General features: G+C 54.8%; 1 protein-coding gene across 2 annotated transcripts; it reads left to right on the top strand.

Moving 5' to 3' along the window:
- The first annotated feature begins 8,227 nt into the window (after window positions 1–8,227).
- Window positions 8,228–22,913, top strand: PVRL4 (poliovirus receptor-related 4). Of its 2 annotated transcripts, XM_004688391.1 has the most exons (9): window positions 8,228–8,306; window positions 16,519–16,878; window positions 18,438–18,728; window positions 19,646–19,766; window positions 20,690–20,838; window positions 21,076–21,232; window positions 21,584–21,659; window positions 22,039–22,113; window positions 22,442–22,666. In XM_004688391.1, exons 1-9 carry the CDS (start codon window positions 8,228–8,230, stop codon window positions 22,664–22,666), a joined length of 1,533 nt encoding a protein of 510 aa, XP_004688448.1. The 2 variants fall into 2 exon arrangements, with proteins under 2 accessions (XP_004688448.1, XP_004688449.1); XM_004688392.2 differs by lacking the exon at window positions 22,039–22,113 and having other exon boundaries at window positions 22,442–22,913.
- Window positions 22,914–24,299: the final 1,386 nt, after the last annotated feature.

Genomic DNA, 24,299 nt, shown 5'->3' with positions numbered 1-24,299 from the left:
AAAAAAAAATCTAAAACATTACTAACTTCCAACATCCTTGGTTGAAATCTTGAAGCTGGTCTTCTCCCTAAGGCATCTGACTGGCTAACCTCCCAACAGCTGGATTCAGATCTGTCACACTCCTAGGATTTAGGCAGGGAGGTGGGGTCATTTGGCTCACACTTTATTGGCCTATATGCCCTTTTTAGGCTCTTGCTTTTGGCTAAGTCTTAGCTGTTCTGCCAGACTCATATTCTTCCTCTCCTGATAGAACAGGGAACTCCCCACCCCAGGGGCCTTTCCAGCTCCTCTCCCAGCTTTGTTTTCTTCTCCTCCCAGTTTCCACTCTGACAGAGTTCTCAGCAGTTGGCATGCCACTTGAACATGGAGCCTGATCCTCACCTCCCGCTTGGCCATACACTCCTGCAGTCTTCCCCACTTCCACCCAGTGACAGAGGTAGCATCTAGTGCTGCTCTAGAAGCCCAGGGGGAGGAGCTGTTCATGATTCCCACTTCCCTGGTTGGTATGAATCCAGACCGTAGTTTGGAAGAGGCAGAAAAGAAATGGAGGAGGAGGAGGAGGAGGAGGAGACAGAAAGAGAAGGAAAGAAAGAAAACTAGCAGGCAATCTTCACTTGTGTGACTGTAGCACTGGGCAGCAGCTCAGCTGGTCCTTACTCTGTCAATATCCTATGAGCTTGGTCTCTGCCAGTTATTTCCTGGCAAGCGAGAATCCCTACAGCTCAGTTTCTCACTGTTAGACATCTGCCCCTACACCAAACCAAGGCTTCCTTCGCTCAAACCTCCACAAAACTCCGTCTTCTCTGTCCTTTGATCCCAGTGTCTGGCCCTAGAACCATCCCTGGTTCTCAGTCATGTTCAGTCCACACAGGAAGCCACCAAATGGGTCCTTGGGTTCTTATTCACACTCCCCAAACCCCTCAATTCTCTCTGCCTCCCTCCTGGGCTGTACAACCCTCAATCCCTCACGCTGGTTTTTCCACTGTAGTCCTCTGACCTTTCTACATTTTCCCCACAACTCATTCCAGCCAGTTGACTTCCTGGTACCAACTCTGGCTCTTTGCTTGCAACTTAACCAGAATAAGGACCTGAACAAACAAGGTTGGATGGATGACCAGCAAAAGAAATGACAGAGGCCAACACCTGAGAGTGCCTGTAACTGAGCCGTGAGCTGGAAGGTCCTTGGGGGGGAGGTGGGTAGATATCCTGGGATGGTGGGTGAGAGTCTGTGATTTAGAGGGTGGTGGGAGGTGTGGTAAGGGGGAGAACTTGAATTTCTGAGGGTGCTGGTGACAGTCAATAGGGAAATAAAATGGGGTGATTGTGGCATGGTAGAAATTGAGGGCAGAAGAGGGAAATACCTGAGTGATCCCAGAAGTAAGTAAGTAGGCATCCAAAAATTTCTTTGTAGAACTTTCAGTGTGTTTCAGATTTTTGTTATAGCTTCTTTGTCTCTTTGAATTCCTCCTCTTTAATAACTCCCTCCCTCCCATCCAATTTCCACTGTCTCATCATGCTGAGATTTGTCTCTCATCATTTCTTTGTGTTTTTCTCTCTTGGTCTCTGTCTCTGTCTGTCTCTCCTGTTGAACACAGTCAGCCATCAAACTTTCTTGCAAGGAGCTCTAGAACTTTCCAGGAGAGGATGGGCTTACTCTTTGGCTATTTTCTAGGACTATAGAACCAATTATGGTCTCTGGGCACAGTCATTGGGTACTGCTCATTGATGGCACCTGAGTGGGCCTTTCTAGGGGGTAGGATTCCACACAGAAGACCTTAGAGCTCAGAGACCTGCACCCAGGTGGGAAGAGGTGGGAAGGGGAATTAGACTCCAGTCTATTCCTCTGCCCTTTGTTATGGTTCATAGACCAGTGCTTCCTGATATTGCTTAGGGTTGGTCACAGACCAGGCCTTCTTTTTCCTTTATACCTCTTCTAGAACCAAAGGAGAAGTTAAGGTTCAAGTGAAGGCTTCAGGTGAGGCTGGAGTGGTGAGGGGGGTGTTGCTAGGCTACATGCAAACAAACATGAAGTATACTTTGGGGAGGCTTGATTCTCAGCAGAGAGTCAGGGGCCTGTCCTTCTGGGCATCTAGCCCCATCCACCCACAGACTGGGACTTTCTTCCGCTAGCCTCAGCCCAGGAGCCCACAACCTTGCTGTGTCTGGGACTGAAAACAGATGTGGGGTAGTGTCAGTTTCAGAGTGCTATGGGAATAGGCCCTGCTGTGATGGGGCCTGGGGAAGGGGTTTTCTGGAACCAGAAGCAGCAGGGAATGAACTTCCCTATAGCTACACATGTGGACTAGAGGGACTCCCCTGCCTGCTAAGTGGTCAGTATGGCAATGCAGCATACCATGCTGCAGCGCTGAGTGACATGGGCCTCAGTGAGAGAAGAGAAAGAAGGCAATTAGAGTTAGAGACAGAGAAATAACACCTTCAAAAGAAAATCTGCCCTCAAATTGCAGGAAACCTCAGTCCCTGCCAATTTTTGACCCCTCCTGGAAGTCCTCTCTGCTCTGCCCCTCTCTTTTATTTATTTTTAAAAGCTTTTATTTATTTATTTATTTATTTTTATTTTTTTTTTAAAGATTTATTTATTTGTGCATACAGAACTGGGATACAGGCCAGAGGCTCAGGGGCGGTGAGAGGCTTCACCAGAGACAGAGTGGGGAGCAGAACAGGCAGATCTACGAAGTACACTGCTGAGGGGAGCAGCGGGCGGGCCAGGAGAGGTCTGCCACGCCATGTGGTCTCCTCCGGGGCAGGCGGGAATCGAACTCATGCGGAAGCGGCTTTAGATTCTCAGTGCTGTGCTTTAACCCGCTGCGCCACCAGGGAGGGCCAAAGCTTTTATTTATTTATTTGTGTATATAAGAGCTGGGGTGTAGGCTGGAGTTGCAGGGGGTGAGAAGATCCACCAGAGACAGATGGGAAACAGAGCAGGCAGATGTACTGAAATATACCCTGAGGGGAGCAGCAGCTGGATCAGGAGAGGTCTGCTGCTCCATGTGGGTCAGCTCCCTGGTCAGAGATAGAACCCAGGCCATTGCAGTGGGCAATCACATTGATGCCACTGAGACTTAACTGGTAAGCCACCAGGGAGGCCCTGTCCCTTTCCTTTAACATCCCCCTCAGGTTCTCACAGCACATGCTCTCTCCCCTCAGACCTTCCCCATCTTTTCCCTAAGCTCCCACCCTCAGCCCCATGTCTCTATTTCTATCTGCTGTCCCATGTTCCACTCCACAACTGTCCTGCCCTCCTCAGCGCCCAGTCCAAGGGCCTGGCTGGAGGGCCTCAGGAGGCCTCCTCTGTGAGGACAAGTCGGGTGGTGGCAGGCCAATGCTAGCAAGTAGCCCTCTCAACTGCAAGAGAAACCACACCTGCAGAACCCACCCTATTGCTTGACATGAGTGCAAAGGCTGGCTGCACAGAGCTGCCTCCATGTCCCCTGCAGGGGGTTCTCTGGGAGCAGCCTGGCTCTTTCTGTGCTTGGGACAGAGATGGGAGCATGCAGGGTCCTCACTAAAATCCATTTCACCAGATTCTTAGGAACATGCTAACCTTTGCTCTCCTCTCCTCCCTGCCATTGCAACTTCTGCTGCTGGCGTCACCACCTGGAAGAGTCTGATTTCCATGGGGGCTCCTCTTCTCCTCTAAGAATATCAGGACCTACTTCTAACCTTCTAAAAGGGCAAACCCATCCTAAGACACAGGGTCCCAGTTTTCATGCGTTACAGAAGCTTGGGGGAGGCACAGTGGGGCACAAAGAGGGCTCTGCTCAGAGTAGTCTGCAGAGAAATGGCCCAAGTGTGCCTTCTGCTCAGCTACCTCCTCCCCTGGGTGGCTCATTCCGACTCCAGGGAGCTTCAGGAACAAGCAAATCCAGCCCCTGAGCTCTAAGGGATGTTGGGCAACGAGGAAGCGTGACTGTCATCAAAGGCCGGGCTGGCACTGGGGGGTCACAGGGCCTGCAGGGCAGCAGGCTGGAGCCAGGTTGCACGCAGCACACTCATGGAATCTCCTGGAAGACAGGGAGATTTTATCCTAGTTCTGGACACAGTGAAGCAGCAGCTGCTTCAGAGCCCAGGGCCTTTCAAGGGAGGAAAGGTTATGGTCTGTGTGGCCAGTCCTTCTGCACCCCTCCAGGGAAGGAGCAGGAGGGCTGACCTTGAAGCTTCCACCTAAACTAGCCTTGATCCTGGGAGGTGGGGTTGAGTCCCATATCAGTAATTTCCCACCACAGTGTCAATCAGACCCCTACTAACTTTCTGTACAAGCTACAGACACCAGGCAAAGAGCAGACTGGGAGTAATATAACATTACAGAGAAGCTGACCCGGGTGCGAATGGAGAGTAAACACCATGTCCACATGGTGTTTCCAGCAAGTTCCACTCTGATGTATTATTTACTGTTTTCTTCTGTTCCTAAACCCAGGGGTCTCCCCTTAGCCTTTGCCTCTGCTCTGACCTAGGATCTCACTGCAAGCAAACAGGATGTTACTCATGCTAGAGCGCTCTCAACCCCTCCTACCCATCCTTGGCCCAGCCTCCAACACCCCACCCAGTCCTGTCCACCCTGACCCCCTCTTTGCCTCCCCCTCACTTACCCTGACCCTCACTCTCACTCTTCTTCTCCCCCACATCACCCCACCCATCCTTGTCCCTCCCTGACTCACCTCCAAGTCCCATTGACACAAACAAAAATTTCAGCACAACCCACTCCAACCGGTTTGGCTTAGGTGTGCAGCCTGCCGTGAGGACAGCGATGGGTTCCCAGCGGCTGCTTGGACACACGCAGCCAGTGGGCGCCTGCGCTGTGCAGAGAGAGCTGCCAGTAGGGACGCGGTGTGTGCACACACAGGGGCCCGCAGGAGACTGTGGTGGCGGCACATGGCGTGTTCTGAGGGTTTCCTGAAGGCAGGGGCATGCCTGTGTCTCTGCTCCCTTCCCAGAACCTGGCAAAAGAGTAGCGCTTGCTGAATGTCTGTTGAATGAACTCAGGGGTGCAGGTACGTGGGCAGTGTCGCCCTTCTTAGCGATGCACGTGCTAGAGGTGCCTCTTTGCTTTGAATTGCTCCCGTTCTTAGGCCCCAGAATGCAGGTGGGAGGTGGGCGGGTAGGGAGGCATGAGAGGAGTGGGGGTTCAGTATGGAGGAAAGGACAGAGCCCATGATCCCAGCACTGCTCTGGGAAGTCTTCCTAAGCCCAGGTTGGGATCAACCTTCCCTGGGTTCATCCCAGAGAGGGGAGGAAAGGCTAAGCATGAAGATGGATACCCCGAAAGCATGCCCCTGTGAGGGTATGGGGGTGCAGAGTCTTGGAGATGAGGGAGAGAAAGACCATTCCCTCCAGTAAAGGCTTGGAATACCCCTCAGTCAAACATTCTTCTCCTCCCAAGGGGCTCTTAGTCTTACTTCAAGGTCACCACTTGCGCCCACCAGCACCTCAACTTAGCCACAATGAAATAAAGGACACCCCCTGGTCTGAGTAGTCCCTCTGCCTCCCTGCAGTGCTCCTTACTGCACACATCTGGGTACATGATGACGGGCTCCCCTCAGGGCTCGCAGACTTCCCAGTAGGCAGGGGAATCCTGTGAGTGGAAAGGCTGAAGCTAGGTAGGCACTGGGTGCCCCCCTGTGATCTAACTGCCTTCCCACTCAGTACCTCAGTTTCTCCTGTGGTTTCCTGCACCAGGAGGGGTGAATCCGTGGGAAGGGAAGAAGCACCTCTGAAACCAGGCGATAGGATCCAAGGTGTGATAATTATAATTATAACACAGGATGCTCGCCCTCCCATTCCCCCCCGGCCCTACCCCACCCGCCACAGCGGATCTCAAAGCCACATCGGGGTGGGGCTCTTCCCTGGCACAGGTGGGGACCTGAAGAGAGGAAGGGGTTCGCCAAGGTGGAGGTGGAGAGAAGCAGGAGTTTGGGCAACTGGCCTGGCCCTTGAGGCAGCCCCTTGACCTACAGGAAATAGCCCTGGGAGAAGAGCTCACTGCTGTGGTTGCGGCCTGGAGCTGGGGTCACGGACCCCTGGCAGAGTGAAAGGCTGGGTCACAGCCCCCAAGTTTAGGCAAATCAGGCAGGATCTCTGCTTCCCTGACTCTTCCCTTAGCCTCTCCACCCCTCCTCTGGGATGAAGCAAGGGGAGCTAGATCCCAACAAATAGCCTTTCCATCCCACATTCAGGTCTTCACCAGACATGTGGTCCCTCCCCCTGAAATATGAGGGCTGTCCCAGCCAGAGGACAGGCTCGTGAGCCAAGACCCATGTTTGAGGAGCCCACGGACCACATGCAACTGGTGTCCATCCTCTGGTGTCGCACCTCCACCAGTTCCACTGGCACAGAGCCCGCTCCTATCAATGCTTCTCCACTTGAAACTTACAATTTAGTTAAGGAGATAAGATGCACACAAATTACGAGGACACAAGCTATAATAAAGTATGGGCAAAGGCTGAGGAGAACAGAAGGCAGGAAGATTAATGTCAGGGAAGGCCCAAAAGGCTTCGTGAAGAAGTGGCGTTTGAGGTCAGTTTTGAAAGGTGTGTTTGATTTGACAGGTAGAGCTGACCGAGCAATAGGAGATGTGAAATATCCCCTGCCCCTTACAGCTCTTGTTCTCCTTCCTGCCTTTCGCCAGATAGTCCTGCTGCAAGATTCAATCTGTATCTTATTTCTTCTCTAGTCTTTGTCTCTGTATTTCCCTGGGTTTCTAGCCTCAGTGTGTCAGGGATCTTGGCCCTTGCTTTCTGGAATTTTTCAGAGAATTCATGTTTCAGTGCCCCTGGCCTAGGTTGGCTGCTTTCACATAAGCTGGTAGTCATGTTCATGTGTCCCCCAAATGGAGACACCTGGTCTTCCAAGTATGGTTATATGTATAAGAATCTATAGCCAGAAGATTTGCAATCAGGGTCTCCCTGGTGGCGTGAGGGGTGAAGTCTCAGCACTATGCAGCTATTGGCAGTCACTGCAGCCTGATCCCTGGCCAAGGAGGTTTCCCTTATTGTGTAGCAGACAATTTCCTCACCCGCTGCTCCTCTCTGCACTGTGGTTCAGTAGATCTGCCTGTTCTGCTCCCCACTCTGACTGGTGAATCCTCTCATCCCCTGCATCTCTGGCCTACACCCCAGCTCTTGTATACATAAATGAATACATCTTTAAAAAAAGAGAGAGAGAGAGAATATTTGAAATCTAGGTGGAAATGGCAAAGTGCAGATTGTGGTCTTGTCTGCCGAACGTGGGCTAACTGAGCAAAGGCATGGTGGCAAGCATTCCTGCTGCTCAAGCAGTGCTGGTGCACTATTGGGATGCGGCCAGGTAACAAGAAGGTGTTAAAATTGGGAGAGGGCCCTGCCAGCGAGCCAGGAACCTGTGGAACAAAGTCCTCGCTCAATCCCTTGGCTTCTGTACATGGGTGGGGTCAGGCGGTCACTTAAGCTCCTTCTCAGGGGTTTTTGAGCTAGCTCCTCATCAGGGTGTCTGAGCAAACTGTGACTACCAAAGCTACGTGTCCTCAGGAGCCCCCTCCCCTCTCTGGCCTGTCTCCTCATCTGAAGGGTGAGAAATCTGGGCCAGTTCTGACCTTCGTTCATTCCGACTCCAGAACTGAACCCTGCAAGAGACAGGGAACATGGTCAGGCCCTGGGGAGGCTGACAGGGGTGTGGATGCTAGGGTTCCTTCCTACCCAGCAGAGCTTTGTCCATGTCCACCCTGGCCTGGTGCCCTACTCTGACCACTCAGGCCTTGCCCTCGCCTCCCTGCCTCTCCTACAGCCCCTACCACACGCTCCAAGGCAAAACCCGGAGACAAGATGGGATCCCCCCCAGTCCTGCCCTCCCTCCCTGGCTCCCATTAGCCAGCCCAGGCCGTGGGGGCGGTGGCTGCGAGTCTCTGTGCCAGGCCCAGCCCCCGGAGACGCACCTGTTCTGACCTGCTGAGCAGGTTCCCAGGTTTCTGCCGTCGTTGTTGGCCACGGCGTGGGAAGCTGCTCTGGGGGAGCTCAGAGCTCCCGATCACGGCTTCTTGGGGGCAGCTACGGCTGGGTGGGTAGAACGGGGCCAGCTCTCCTAGTGGAGACCCCAGAGGGAGAGGCAGAGGGCCTCGTGCCTGGAGGACTCGGGGACTTCCTGTCTTCTGGGTTGGTGCCCTCCCAGCTCTAGAGCCGGCTCCCAGGGAGAACGCGGTGGAACTTCAGAGACACTGGGCAGCCCTGTCTTTCAACTGATGGCCCTGTCCCTGGGAGCCGAGATGTGGGGGCCCGAGGCCTGGCTGCTGCTGCTGCTGCTGCTGGCGTCCTTTACAGGTAAGCCTGGCCTGAACCTCAGGACGCGCACTTGTCCCAGGGGGTGCTCTCCCTGGGGTGCCCCCCCCACATTCTTTTTCCTTTGACTCTGGACTGAAGAACCAATCTCTGTCCTACCCCCCCAACTGCCAGTGGTACCCCCAGAAGAACCAGGGAGGCCCTTTCCCTTCTTATCCCCTTCCAGCCCCCAGGTCAAGGCTCTGTCTGTGGTCCCTACTATCTCCCAAGCCTTGCACTGGCTGGGGCTGGCTCTGGGGGTAGAGATACAGTGAACCTATGCGGGTGGGCAGGGGGTGGAATGGGGGGCCTTTCACCCTAGCACTTCCTGGAGCCTCAGAAGTGCTGACTGGAACTGGGGCTGAGTCAGGGCTGAGCTGGTGTGTGCTGTCATCAGGGTGTAGGAAGCCTGATGCCGACAGCAGACAGGGTGCTTCTATCTCTTGTCTCCCCAGTGTTCTAGAATCCAGGATAGGTCACCTTCTGGGGGACGAGGGGTGGGGGCTGGAGCTCCTCTCACCGTGGCCCCCTCCCTGGGCACTGTTAGATGCCAGGTGGTGATAAGGTATGACTTAGGTGAGGCAGGGGGTGTCTAGGGCAAGATGTCTTTGGACGGTGTGGTCTCCTTTTGTTCATCCCTTGTCCCCCATTTTCTCAACTACATGCCCTGTGTTGCTCCTGTCTAATGACTCTATAGCAGATGTGAGTGATGTAAGCAAGAGGAAGAGTGTGTATAAGAATGCAGGTACCAGGAGACCAGTGGGGTGCCATAGGCTGTTCCTGGAAAGTAACAGCAAAATCTTTCTCCTTGGGATGACAGAGCCCTATCTAGAGGATAGTAGGGTCCCCAGTGTTAGGAGCAGTAGCAGAGAACCCCTGCTGTTCAAAGGCCCTGCAGAGATCCCCCCCCATCCCCAGCTGAAGCTATTGGGGGAGTGGGGTGAGATATTTGGTGGTGGCTGTTCTTGCTCTGATCCTCCAGTCACAGGATCAGGTGTTCAAATCCTCTACTCTGCCCCCACAGCTTCATTCCCACCTTTCAGACCGCACTGCTCACTTGCTCAGGCCCAGAGGGTGGGGCTGGTTCTGGGCCAAGGAGCTGAGCAGGGCTTCTCCTGTGGGATCTACCCACACCTAAAGAAAACTGAGATGTCTCCACACTTGGAAGGGATCAAAGAGCTCCCTCGTTTTATAGATGGGAAAACTGAGAGAAATAGGCGAGAGGGCTGTGAGATTAACCAGTGTTGGAGCACACCTGGGCAGCGTCTTGGTCTCTTGAGCCCTGCTGAAGGATGGCACCTCTACTGAGTGTGCGTGATGCACTGGTGGCCAGGTGCAGGCCCAGCCTTTTCTATCAAAGCTGCCCTTTCTTCGAGAAGCCCAGGGGAAGGAGGAAGACCCCCTTATGCTTAGGGCGGCACCCTTGACCTTACCCAATGCTACTGAGGGCCACTGCTGTTCTAAACTGCCTAGAGAGGTGGGTGATAGGAGAAGGTGGGACAATGGTGATGGGGGGCCCTCTGAGGGTGGGAACTCAGACCCCAGTGTTGGATGAGTCCGTTCCCATCCCCACCCATTGTGACTTCTCTGTGTGTGTGGACACTTCAGTCGGGGCTGGAGTATTTCTTGTCTCTGAAAAAGTCCAGTACTGGGAAGTCAAGAATCAGTATGGTTCTGGCCCCTTTTCTGCATTAGGATGCCAGGTGATCTTGGTCAATTGAGAAACTAGATTTCAGTAGACCAAGAGGTGAGACGAGAGGTGTGCTTCCAGCTTTGACGTTTTGTGGCTGTGACTGTGCAGCCCCTGACTGCAGAGCAGGTGGGGCTCAAGGGAAAGTGGTGGGCCTCGCTGTGCTGACTGGAGGGAAAAAGTCTGGGTCCCATCTCTAGGGGAACCAAGGGTAGCTGTTCCCAGGATGCTGCCTCTGCCCCTGCAATGCTGCAAATTAGTGCCCCCCCATCCCCCCCAGTCCCGGGCCATTAGGGCTCTGAGCCTCAGGGGCCGGGCCCCACCCTGGCAGGGAGAGGAGGCCTGGCTTGGGAGGCGCCACCACACCAGGGCTCTTTGTCTCTTCTTAATGGGATGAGTTTCCGGGTGAGGTCCCCTCCCCCATCTCCTGCCCCGGGGCTAAGGAGCCCCAATTTACAATACCCCTCCAATGAGATCCTACTTCCAGCTCCCTATCTGGGTCCAACAGGGCTCTGCAGGACTGAGGATGGGGTTCTCTGGGTTTGGAGGCTGAGGATCAACTTTCAGTCTGAGGTTAGTTTCCTAGAAAGGGAGGGGCCCCATCCCTGCTTTTCTCCTCCTGTTTACAGAAGGGGGCAGGCCCTTTCCTGTAGGACCTACCCAAACCCAGGGAAGCCCGAAAGCGAGGCCTGCTTCCCCGCCCAAGGTGAGAGAGCTGGGAGAATCCCAGGGAAGCCCTGTGGCCCCGCTGACCTTGGTCCCACCCTTGTATTTCAGGGAGCTGGGCTAAGGGGACCCAGGCACGGAGATGGCAATGAAGTACCCACAGTAGAGTCCTGGGTCCCTGCCTGTAACCACGGCCCCAGGGTCCGGGGGGGGGGGGTGTCTCCTGGCATAGTAATTGGGGTGCACAGCTGCATGGAGCAGGTCCAGTGAGGAGAGTAAGCCTAGGTTTTCTAAACTCCCAATTGGTTATTGCTGCAGAGAATGGTGGGGGTGGGGTGGAGCTGAGTCAGGAGAGCCTGGAGCTGGGGAACTGGGTGCTGCACCTGGGAACAGAATCTGCAATTCCAAGGTCAAGTTCAGAATCAGTCTCTTGGAGGAGGGCTAAAAGGGATGATTGGGACGACTTTCAGGGAGGGGAGCCTTTGGCTTCAAGAGCTTTCCCATAGATGTCTGTTCCCCACCCCCTTGTCCTGAGAGCTGGGTTGAGGCTGTGATTTGGGGTGGGGCAGAGCCGGCCACATTGGGGCTGGGGTTGACTGGCAAGATGGCAGGGGTGGGGGCTAGGATCTCAGGAGTTTGGGAGAAGCTGAATTCTGGGTCTCCCACCCACAGAGTGGCTGTTGTGGTGACTCAGCCCGGCTCAGACTCTGGCTCCGGGGGGTTTAGGGGACTTATCTGTGCTGGGAGCTGTGTCTGGGCCAGAGTGCGCAGGGGCTGCCTCAAGCCTGCCCTCTCCCATTGTTCTCATCTCCCTTTGTGATGGGTGCAGGCCCCCCTCCCCAGACTCTAATCTGTGGGTGGGCGCTTTGCCCGGGCTGGGAAGCTTCACTAAGCTGGGGGGCTTAGGACAATGGGGAGTAAGTGAGGGAGGGGGATGAAGGCAGAGAGAGAATTCCTGGTTTTCACAGCTCCTCAGCACTCCAAGGTTATTGGGGGAAGGGTGGAAGTAAAGGGGCTTGCGGGGTTGTTTATATCACCTGTCCTGAATGGGAGGCTCCAGCGCTCCCTTCCAGGTGTTATCTTAGCCCTAAGTGGCCCACATATTCCTGCTCTCTGTGGAAGAGTCTGTTGTTGTGGGCAAGGGGAGGCAAGAGTTAACAAAGCCGTGTGAGACCCTAGACAGCCTGGACCCCTCCCCCAGCCTCAGGCAGGATACCCCCCCTTCCCACCAAACCCACACCAGACAACCTTACCCTAGGCCTGGAGGAGAGCTGGTTTTTCTGGTGGTGGCAGCAGCAAACCCTGACAGAGATTCCCAGGGAGAGGCCTCCTTGGGGGGCCACAGGTGTTAGGGGCCCAAGGGAGTGGCTGGGGGTGGTGAGGAGGGTGGGAGTCCTTCTAGTTGGAACCTGAGGAGCAAGGGTAGACAGAGCTTTTGTTTTATTCTGTTGGGGAGCCCTTGATGGCAATTTCCCATCACCTGGGGGGACAGTGACCTCATCCCTGGGTACCTCCACCTGAGATGAATTTGCCCTGGAGTCTTGGGGCAAGGTGAGAAGGGCTGCCTGGGCCACAGTCCAGCGGTCTGGAGAGGTGCAGAGCCACTGAACAAGGGCAGGAGACAGACACGCGGAAGCCCAGGGAAATCAACATAAAAATATTTACTGTGTGTGCAGTTCCGGGGACAGGAATGCACTCCATGCACACGGAGCACGTGAGACACACATGGACGTGCACAGCTTCATTCACACACATCGGTCCATACCTCTGTGCTCTGGATACAGACAAGTGCGTGGATTCAGTTGGAAATAGAAGACCGAGCATATGTGCCAAGCACCTAAGTCCATGCAAGGAGACAGCTGATATGGATGGGAACGCACTCTACTGGCCAGGCCCTCGCCACAGATCCTACACTAAGACACAGGGACCCTTCCTTCCCCTTACAGATTCAGCACAGGACTCCCCCCACCCCGTAAGCCCCCATAGGTACTGGCAGGGCGTATGATGGAGAACGTTCCCCCATGAAGAAAAGTCTCCTTCCCCAAAGACACTGTTATCTATAGCTGCCAGCCTCAGTTTCCCCTCCTGAGATCAGAGGGGAGGCCTCACACAGATAGGGGAGTTGGGACCCGGGCACAGGTGGGGAGTGGCCTGCCATCCAAGGCAGGAATGGAGGGCCTGTCTGGGAGCAGGTGGGGTACACAGAGGGCAGGGCCCCAAAGAGGCCCGTGGGGGCCTGGCCAGGGTGGGGGAGGCCAGGGCAGGGATCCCGTCTGGCCAGTTGGGCCTGTTCTCTCCCTTGCGCAAGGTGGTGGCTGGTGGTGGCTGTTGCTGTGGCTGTTGCTGGGCCCGCTGCTGTGCTGCAGCGTCTGAATCACTCCGGCTCTGACCAGCATCTCGGTGCTTCTGGAGGAGGGGCGGCAGGGTCTGCGGGAGGAGGGCCCAGCCGGCAGAGCCCACTGGCCTCAGCAAACAATTTGCAGCAGAGGGTGTGTGGGCTTGGTCTGGCCTGGCCATTCCATGCCCGCGGGGTGACCTCACCGGCAGGCAGGCAGGCAGGCAGGCGGTGTGTCTCTTTACTCCGGTGACATCATCATGCTGACGCCGGGCGGGCACTGGGTGGGGAGAACGAAGAGGCAGACCTGGCCTACCTCAGCCTGGCAGTCTAGGCTTCTAGTTCATTTAGCCTAGGATAGGAATTCTAGACCCTGAATGCTCTCGTAGCCCGGTGTGTGTGCGCGCATGTGTGTGTGTGGTAAAAGAGCATATTGCCCCTAACTAAACAGTGGACTATTTAGGACATTGGGGGCTATAGGAGAGATCCAATGTCACCTTCCTGTTCTAGGGGTTCCCCCATTTTGCAAAGCTTTGGCTTATTTCTTGGGAGTAGGGATCTTGAAATCACAGGCAGGAACATGGAAGTCTAGGAGTGAGGTATGAGTTGGTTACAAAACACCTGTTGTTAGAAGGCATTCTGAGGGAAATGTGGGTGATTGGTGGTGGTGGGAGATGGTTGGCAAGTGTGGGGATGGGGATGGAGAGTATAATAGCATTTGAACAGAGATGTGCAGGGAAACCCCTCTCTCAAGTTTACCTCCTTGGCAGCCCTGCTCCTTGGTGCCAGAAGGAGGTGCCTGGGAGGGGTGTGAATGGCTAGCTGGACTCCTGGGCTGGGTTGGGTGGGACCAACATCAGCTTAGGCAGGTCAGGGCCCTGGTATCTGGCCCTGCAGGTCTGTCCCGTCCCATTCAGACCCTCCCAGCTCCCAACAGGATCCTCCCTCCCTCCACCCCTGCCAGCAGGGCCACAGGACCCCTTTCCTCTGCCCCAGGTTCTGAATCCCCCTTGTCATTGTGGTGAGGCTCCACCTCTTCCCTTTAGACTTGCTCCCTCTGTTCCCTCCTGCTCCCCTAGATCCAGTCCCAAGATGCTCCCACTGGCAGTGAGGCTGGCTAGCCAGCCCACCCCAAGGTTGCCATGCACAACCATCAACTGTCTATTTCTCTTCTTCCTGTATGTTTCTCCCATCCATCCATCCATCCATCCACCCATCCACCCATCCACCCATCCACCCATCCATCCACCCATCCACCCACCAATCCACCCATCCATCCATCCATCCATCCATTGGTCCGTCCATCCTCCCACCCATTCATTCATTCAATAAACATTAATTGAGCGCCAATTATAGACTAGGAATGCAGACCACACACCATTGAGCTTTAACTTAAAAAACTGCCCATGTGTGATGAGGGACCCATTTCCTACACTTGAGGTGCTTGGCCTGGTGGGAGAGGCAGACAAGAACATAGCAAAGATCATCCGTGGGAACAAGGACAGTGAAGGGATAAAAGTCAGGTGCTGAGGAGGGGACAGAAGGGCCCCTGACCTTGCCAGCGGTGGCTGGGGGAGGGAGGACTCCAGGAGGAAGTGATGTCTAAGCGTGTCCTAGAGGATGAGTAGGAGTTATCCAGACAGTGACGAGTAGGCGCTAGCAGACATAGGGAGGAGGTGCTCCAGGTGGGGCACAGGGTGAGCCAGGGAGGGCAGAGGTGTGTGAAGTACAGCCAGCAGCAGGGGCTGCACACATAGGGCGTTGCTGGTTACATAGTCTCAGGAGAGGAACTCCTGCGTCCCAGGCACCTCCACTTGCCCCCAGTCCGAGATTTCACGTGCTGTAGCCCTTGACTTATACCGAAGAGCTTCCAGCCAAGGCCCCACCTTCTTCCTAACTTAACCACCCTAGAAACCTAAGTCTTGTCTTTGAGTTTTCTCTCTTTTTTCTACTTCTGGTCAGCAACTAAATATTTTTTTTAAAAGATTTATTAATTTAGAACTGAGGTACAGGCCAGAAGTGCAAGGGGCGGTGAGAGGATTCACCAGAGACAGAGTGGGGAGCAGAACAGGCCGACTGACCAAGTACACTGCTGAGGGGAGCAGCGGGCGGGTCAGGCGGGGTCTGTGGCGCCACATGGGTCACTTCCGGAGCAGGCGGACATTGAACTCGTGCTGAAGTGGCTTTAGCTTCTTAGTGCTGCACTTTAACCCACTGCGCCACCAGGGAGGGCTGCAACTGAATCTTACCAAGTTTCTCCACCCAGGCAGCCCCACTGGATTCTGGCCACTTCTTGACCAAATCAAAATCCCTTTGCGCCATGTGCAAGGTCCTGGAGATTGCAGCCAACCAGGTTTTCTATTCCTGCTCAACACATAGCTGACCTTAGGTGTCCTTCCTTTCTGCTTTCTGAGCCAATCTGCCTCTCCATATCCCCACCCTGACGGCTGCCTACCTGGACCCTCACCTGGAATGCCTTTCAAGCTCTCTTCCTCTCCTAATCCCACTCAGCTAATGCATGAGGCCTTCCCCTGTGACCCAGGTCTGCAGTGGCTGTTCCGCCCCTCAAGTGGCCCGTCACACACACAGCTGAGACTAAGCCAGAAACCAGCACACGTGTCCATGTCTGTCTCCATGTGCTCTCTCCTGAACAGATTTCAGGTTCCATGAGCGTGGCCAATGGGTCCTCACTGGCAGGGAAGGATAGATGGCTGAATGTACCCACTGCTTGTCAGCGCAAGGAACATGCCCTCTCCGCGTGTCCCCATCTTACTCCTCTGACCCTGGCTACCGTCTGTCGACCCTGTCACTGTGTAACTGCCCTGACCTCATCTCTTTGGTCTCTGACCTGGGGCCTTTCTGTCTTCAGTGACTTGCTCATTCCTGCCTCTGAGCCTTAGATCGTGCCATTCCTCCCACATAGAATACCTTCTCTCTGGGAATCCACGTCTCTCATCTTCAAGCCATGAAAAGAATGTTCTAAAGGGCCTGCTGGGATGGACCCTTCCCACACTCAGGGCCCTTCCCAGCACCAACTGCCCCGGGCCTGCTGTGACTCCTGGAAGCATTTCCTTTGACCCCCCTTGGTAGACTGAGCCTTCTGTGAAAGTCTGTCTGTGGCTTTCCCTGTTTCTGTGCACATAAAATCCACTCCCTGAGAGGACGGCGAGTTTCTGAGGGCAGAGGCTGGGTGCCTCGTCTGGGCCCAGCCTCCCACCCTCCAATTCTGGATGCCAGCCTGGGCTGGAAGAGGGTGTGCCCTTTCCCTCTCTCCTCTGTGTGGCCTTAGGCAAGCACTTCCTCTCTCTGGGTCTCAGTTTCCTCATCTGTTAAATGGCATAATAACGCCCACCTTTTGGGAATGTTTTGTGGGCCGAATGAGGTAATGGACTAAACGCACTTAACGCGCTTTGCAAGCACAAAATGCTCCAAGTTCCGGCTGCCTTCCGTCATTACCCCATGAATAAGCATCCCCAGCTCAGGCTGCACCCCTCACCCTGGCTGTTCCTGTCTGACCCTTGCAGGCCGGTGCCGCGCAGGCGAGCTGGAGACCTCAGACGTAGTGACCGTGGTGCTGGGCCAGGACGCCAAGCTGCCCTGCTTCTACCGAGGGGACCCGGGCGAGCAGGTGGGCCAGGTGGCGTGGGCGCGAGTGGATGCGAGTGAGGGCGTCCGGGAGCTGGCACTGCTACACTCCAAATATGGGCTGCATGTGAGTGAGGCCTACGAGGGTCGCGTGGAGCAGCCGGCGCCCCCACGGAGCCCGCTGGATGGAGCGGTGCTGCTGCGCAACGCCGTGCAGGCGGATGAGGGCGAGTATGAGTGCCGCGTCAGCACCTTCCCTGCAGGCAGCTTCCAGGCACGGCTGCGGCTGCGCGTTCTGGGTAAGTGGAGTCCCACGTGGGCAGTCTGGGGGCGGCTGCTGTATGGGCTGGGACACTGGACCTTATTGGGAGACAAAAATGGATGAGGAGCAGAGTTGGGGTCCTGTGGGAAGTTGGGAGCCTTATCCAGCCCATCTTCTACCCAATCTGGAAATTCTCTGAGTGACTGGAACAGTTTGACGCTACAATTGTTAGGAGAATGAGCATCCTAGGAAGCTCTTCCTCTCCTCCTATTGACCTGGAATCTCCCCCCTCTGTTGCTTTCCTGCTGTAGGAATATGGCACAGGCTTATTTACTCCTGCATGATAGCCTTTCGAAGAACTGAGGTCCTTTGTCACACCCCACCCAAACTGACTCTTCTCCAAGTTAAACCTCCTATTTCTGCAACAGCTCCGCTAAAGACACTCATTCAAAACCTCCTTTGCTTTGAGAGTTTAAAACAGGGATCTTGGATCTCCCTGGTAGTGCAGGGGTTAAGCTTCAGCACTACAAAGCTATGGCCAGCCACTGTGGCCTGAGTTCAATCCCCGACCAGGGAGATGACCCACATGGCACAGCAGGCCTCTCTTGTCACTGCCACTGCTCCCCTCAGCAGGGTATTTCAGTGAATCTGCCTATTCTGCCCCCCACTCTGTCTCTGGTATATCTTCTCACCCAACTCTTGCACCTCTGGCCTACACCCCAGTTCTTGGATGCATAAATAGATAAAATAAATCTTTAAGAAATTAAAAATAAATAAAACAGGGATCTAGATGTGGACATGCAGACCTGCTGTGGCCAGTGTGACCCTATAACAGTGGGGCTCATCCTTGCTTTGAGCTGGACTGTTAGTGACGGTGGTCCACAATCACCTTCTAAACCACCACTGGACATTGTGGTCACTCAGTCCATGGATTCCCCAGACCTGTGGTCAATTTCAGTCTTTTCCAGTCTGCACGTGGGCTATTAATGTTACAAAGATAAAAACAAAGTTCTTGTTATAGTTTCCCTTTATCTACATGGAAGTTAGTAACACCAGCCTTGGAATGAGAAAACCTGAATGTGAATCCAGGCTCCGTCACTTACAACCGAAGATGGGGAACAAATCGTTGAACCTCCCTGAACTTCTGTCTCCCCACCTGTACAGTGGGGGTCACAATGCTACCTCATTGGTGTGTTGCCAGGATTCAAAGTTTGTAAAGTGTTTCGCATAACACTTTAAGTGCTTAACATAGTAAGTGCTTAATAAACAGTGGCTATTATTATTATTACATAGATGTTATCTGGTTAGGTTTTTTAATTACTTCATTATCTTTATTTAAAAATGACCCATGCACAAAATGATGTAAAAATAAACTATTATATTATTAAAAAATAAATGATCCATGCTCATTCTAAAATATTCAAACAGTGGAGAAAGACACCAAGTCAGCTGCAATTCTGCTACTCTGGTGTCCTTGTGGTGAAATAAGAAAGGGAGGCCTGAGGCTTTGCACCCCTGCGAGGGTGAATGGGGCTGGGGTGGGGACCTTGATTTTATTGTGCGGATGGTGACCCCCAGCATCCCTCCCCTCCGCAGTGCCTCCCCTTCCCTCACTGAACCCTGGTCCAGCGCTAGAAGAGGGCCAGGGCCTGACTCTGGCAGCCTCCTGCACAGCAGAGGGCAGCCCGGCCCCCAGCGTGACTTGGGACACGGAGGTCAAGGGCACGACGTCCAGTCGTTCCTTCAAGCACTCCCGCTCAGCAGCTGTCACTTCAGAGTTCCACCTGGTGCCCAGTCGCAGCATGAACAGGCAGCCTCTTACCTGCGTGGTGTCCCATCCTGGCCTGCTCCAGGACCAAAGGATCACCCACATCCTCCATGTGGCCTGTGAGTACTTGGATCCTGGCGAAGGATCCTTACGGTCTCCAAGAGGATGGGTAAGGTACCCGGAGCCCCGAGGCCCTGAACCACAGCAGTCTGGCCAGCCTGGGTCCCGGGGGCCACACAGTCCCAAGGTTAAAGACCTGAAGCCCATCCCACGTGACTTTGGCAAATCACTTAGACTCCTCTGACCCTCAGTGTCCTCTTCATAAAGGAATCTGTGCTGTTCCATGTAGTTATTGGGAGACTCAAATATAAGCATGGAATTGTAAGCACTTTGTAAAATGCAGTTTAGGATTTGAAGACAGACATGGGTCAAACTCTAGTTCTGCTTGTTACTGGTGTTACTCAGTCTTGACAGAGGCTTCATTTTCTTCATCAACAGAATGAGTATAATTACACCAACTTTACAGGGTTCTGATGGGAATTAGGAACCACGAATGAGGGCATGTTGCACCAGGCTTTGTCCACAGACGGTGCTCGTGAACCGGAGACTCTGTCTTCCCAGCATAGACGAACCTCGGGGTTGGCACCAAATGCCCAGCATTGGGCGCAACATAGGTCTTCAACCCACGTGTGTTAAAGAGATGAATCAACTAGTAAAGTTGCTAAGCCTCGGAAAATCGGGGCTCTTTACCATGTTCCTACGACTAGTGCTATGCTAGGGGTCACGGGGGGCTCAGAAAATGTACGATGCGTGGCTCTGCCGGGGGACACTCAAGCCTACTGCATGGGCAAACCCATGTGGACTCTCGGAGCTCAAGACGGGAGCGGGCCTGAGCACTGTGGGGCTAGGCCAGGTTTGGCAGCGGGAGCAAAAGGGAGGGGCTGTTTTTGGCAGGGCAGGGCGTGGGGTGGGGGCCTTTGAGAAAAGCGGGATCAAAGGCACTCTTTCCATTCTTTCTCTTCCCACCTTCTTCCAGTCCTTGCTGAGGCCTCCGTGAGGGGACTTGAGGACCAAAAGCAGTGGCAGGTGGGCAGAGAAGGAGCCACGCTCAAGTGCCTGAGTGAAGGACAGCCCCCGCCCACATACAACTGGACACGGTGAGGGCTTGGCCTGGGGAGACAGAGCTTGGAACCGGGCTTCTTCTCTCCCATGCCAGCATGTACTCGTTATGGACTGGGACAATATACTCTGAACCTTAAATAAATCAGGTCACGTGTTCAGACCCACATAAGAATGTGCATGGTCACCAAATATTATTATTGGCTTGTATCAGCAAGTCTAGACGATGTGGTCATTGGTAGGGAGTCAGCTAATAAATCTTTGGCTTTTCCCACTACCTTTTAAATTAGAAACTATAGCACAGTATTTAAAGATTGATGCTTAATGTGGATAAGACAAAAAGAGTGAGTTGGCTGTCACAGTTGTTAAACCAACACCCTAAAACCGCCACAGTGCTGCCAGCACCTCATAGGAACCTGTTCACCTCCACCAGTGGCCTCCAGGAGACCTCAGCTTTTCCCAGGGCCTGAGGTGCTGGGAGAATCAGAGCGGGTGCAGGTGCACATGTGTGTGGCCCCCCGAAAGCCATGTTCTCCCATGTGAGTGCTGTGCTGTGCGTGCGGCCTCTGCCTGGGCCGCGTTCCTGTGCCAGCCATGTGTCAAGGGTGCCAGGGCTGTGGTTGCGTTTTCCAAGTCCATCTGAGTCCTGCTAGGGATGGAGTGTCCAGACTGTGCGTTTTATATGTCTACCTGGTACCCAGTACAGGATGACGAGCTGCATGTGGGATGGCACGCATGTGGAGCTTCCCTGAATGTGTGTGGGGGGTGCCCGGGTCAGGCTGGGCAGCCTGGAGAAAGGGCCCCTGCCCAGACCTGCCTGGGGGAGGGAGGGGCACCGTGGGAACAGCCGGTGGCAATGGGTGACGTCATTGGGAGGGGGATAGAGAGCTGTCTGGGCACGTTGGGTGGTGGCAGCCTCAGCCTGCCTCAGCCAGCACCCAGCAGCTTCCCTGTCCTCCAGGCTGGACGGGCCTCTGCCCAGTGGGGTTCGAGCAGAAGGGGACACCCTGGGCTTTCCCCCACTGACCACAGAGCACAGCGGCACCTATGTCTGCCACGTCAGCAATGCGCTCTCCTCTAGAGATTCTCGGGTCACTGTGGATGTTGTTGGTAAGCGCTGGGGGTAAAGAAGGGGTGGGGGTGGGAGCGGGGGCAAGGGTCTGGTGGGGGAGCAGGACAGGGACCGTGAACCGGGAAAGCATTTGTTCAGAGGGGGCTGGGCCTGTGTCCTTTGCAGAGGGTCAGAGGGTGTGGCTTGGGAGGGATGCTGAGGCCAGTGGGCGAGTGGGGGGCCGTGGCTTCTGTGGTGGGTGAGCGCAGAGCCTCCAACAGTGCTGTCTCCCGCAGATCCTCAGGATTCCCACGGGAAGCAGTTGGACCTGGTGTCGGCCTCTGTGGTGGTGGTGGGCGTCATCGCCGCACTCCTGTTCTGCCTCCTGGTGGTGGTGATTGTGCTCATGTCTCGATACCATCGGCGCAAGGCCCAGCAGATGACCCAGAAATAGTAAGTCCTGCCACTGGGGATGCCATTGCATGTGGCACCCCACATGCAACTCTGGGCAGAAGAGGAGGCAAGCGGGGGGTGGGCTGGCACCAAGGGGAGTGACCTCTGGGGGACTTCTGGACCTAACTGGGGAGAAGTCTTGGGGGAGGCGAGAAGGTGCTTAGCGCCTGCTCCCTAGGAGGTGAGGCTAACCAACTGCCCGAGGGTGGGGGGTCCAGATCAGGTACCACCAAGTGCCCGCGCGTGTGTGCACAAACCCCAACTTTGCTCAGGCTCATGTGCTGGCCAGGTAAGTCTCCCCTGGGGAGGCTACCACTGCACTCAGCTCCTGACAAGGGCATGTCTTTCCAGTGAGGAGGAGCTGACCCTAACCAGGGAAAACTCTATCCGGAGACTGCACTCCCATCACTCAGACCCCAGGAGCCAGGTGTGTGCCAAGGCTGGATGCCTTCATGGGTTGGGGCCCCACTGCAAACTGGGAGCACAGCCCCCCCCCCAAGTCTGGCGCTGACTCATAGCTGGGGTTGGGTGGGGGTGGAGTTGGGGATGCAGAGCTGCATGGGTCTTCTGGGGTTCGCCCCACCCCAACGCTGGGGACTGCTCTGGGAAGCCACCATCAGTACTGGTTCCAGTGTGGGGTTATGGGGGGGTGGTTATGATGACGTTTGTGCCAAGGAGAGAATGAACGTGTCGGGTTGGAGGGGGGATGGTCGTTTGGGAGGAAGCAGGTGGAAGACAGAGGTGAGGGGGCTGAGGAGAGGAGGCTGAGCCCTGTTCTAACTCCTCCCCATGTCCGGGCCCTACAGCCGGAGGAGAGTGTAGGGCTGAGAGCCGAGGGCCACCCTGATAGTCTCAAGGACAACAGTAGCTGCTCTGTGATGGTGAGGCCCCCGGCCCCACCGGTGTCCCCACAAGTCTCCTTAGATCCCTCTCCTGGTCCCAGATGTGGGACTACAGCCCCGTGACCTGTCCTTTTCATCATAACCCTGGCTTGCACTGCCCAGCCCCACACCTCTGCTATGCCATGGTCCTCCCATCTCCCCTTGCCCTGCCTAACACTCCTGGCCCCTGGTCTCTGAACTCTGTACCTCTGAAACAACCATGACCCCTACTGGGCCTAAACCTCTCACCCCTCGTGCCCCAATGGCCCCATCAGACCAGGACACCCCGCGCCTGGATCCTGACCTGTCCTCTACCCTTGGTCTCCAGAGTGAAGAGCCAGAGGGTCGCAGCTACTCCACGTTGACCACCGTGCGGGAGATTGAAACGCAGACAGAGCTGCTGTCTCCAGGCTCTGGGCGGGCAGATGAAGAGGAAGACCGGGATGAAGGCATCAAGCAGGCCATGAATCATTTTGTTCAGGAGAATGGGACCCTTCGGGCCAAGCCCACGGGCAATGGCATCTACATCAACGGGCGCGGGCACCTGGTCTGACCCAGGCCTGCCTCCCTCCCTGGCTCCTTCTGCTGATGTTATGGATTTCCGCTCACCTTGGGGAGGAGGGGACCCTCCCTAAACGTCCCATTGCTTGAGGAAGCTGCTCCCCACCCCCAGTGACTGCTTGACCTTCTCCTCCAACCCTTCTGTTCGGCAGTGGGAGGGCTCCCTGGCCGAGTCCCTCCCGTGTGAGTGCAGGTCACTGCGTATGTCTGTGGTGTGTGAGTGTCACTGGCTGTGTGTGTGTGTGTGTGTGTGGAGAGGTGAGTGTGCCGTGGTGAGTGTGGTGTCAGAGTCCAGTGAACTGCGCGTGTGCCATCTGATGCTGGTGGCTGGGGAGCAACGTGGGACTGGTTTGTGTGTGGTGCGGCCCAGCGTGTGTGGTGTGGCTGTGTGACCTCTGCCTGAAACGCAGGTGTTTTCCTCAGACCCCAGAGCAGTATTAATGATGCAGAGGTTGGAGGAGAGAGGTGGAGACTTTGGCCAGACCCAGGTTGCGGGCAGAGCTGGAGCTGGAATCTGGCCTCCTGAGTGGGAGCAGGGCTCCCACCACCCAGGGGCGTTGGGGTGAGTGTGAAGCATCCCTAAGGGTTCTGCCAGAGGCTGGAACTGTTACAGAAGAAACCCTCTGCCCTCTGGTGGCCTTGGGACCTGCTCCATGTACATATTTTCTGTAAATAAACCTCCACAGGGGAGCTCTTTAAGATATACTGCTCCGAATCCTTTAATAAGAGAGAGAAAAACCTTACAAAAAAATACCTTGTGATTTATCTGGAGTGCTGAAAGTCCAGCTGACACAGGACTTGGGCACAGCCAGATCTTGCTTAGATCCCACCCAGGGGCTTGATTCCTGGTTGAGAAAGATGCTGTTCTAAGGCTTCTTAATCTAGGCAGCCTCTTCGGAGGGATCCAGAAGTTGGGTGGATCAGAACTAAGGGTGTGAGCCTGGTTGTTGGCTAAGGGACAGTAGGTTGAATCCTTGACCATCCTGTTCCTCAACACTCCCCCTGAACTCATCTCTTTACTTTGTGGTATTCACCATTGTTTGTAATCCCTTGGGAGTTGCTGGAACTGGGTGTCAGGGGTCCCGGTTCCATTGTGGTGTAGGGAGAGAGAAGTGATTACAGACATCGAAAGAGTGGGAGTTCATGGAGGGGAAGGAGCTGTTGGGGGCAAGAACGTCTCCTTTGCTGCAGGGGTTCTGGGTCACTAACTCAGGCTCTTCTGGCAGTTTCTCTGGGTGAGGCTGGCATTTGAGAAGGTCCATTTTTGCCTAGCCCACCCAAATATACTCCATCAGAATTCCTAGGTTTAGTGTCCAAATCTTAGTTGGCCTGAAACTGCTGCATTTTTAGACCAAAGAAGAGACTCCCATTCTTGGATCCCTGGCCAGCCCAGGGCTTTGGAGGGGTAGCCTGAAGATCCTGGGTACTGGTGTGTACATTTTGTGTAAATTTGTGCATATTTGTACATAAAATGATATTCTGTTTTTAAATAAACAGATAAAACCTCTTCTGCCAGTTTCCTATCTTGCCCCTGAACTGTGTGAGCCCTGAATCCCTGGACTCCTGTCTTAACAATATTGGTGCCCAAGTTGGGAGCAGTTAGGGTACCAAGGATTGGGAGAGAA

This window comes from Condylura cristata, unplaced genomic scaffold (assembly GCF_000260355.1).
Source record: "Condylura cristata isolate star-nosed mole 26May11 unplaced genomic scaffold, ConCri1.0 scaffold00024, whole genome shotgun sequence".
NCBI lineage: Eukaryota > Metazoa > Chordata > Mammalia > Eulipotyphla > Talpidae > Condylura > Condylura cristata.
The sequence above is the reverse complement of the archived record's forward strand: the minus strand, read 5'-3'. Positions and strand labels throughout refer to the sequence as shown.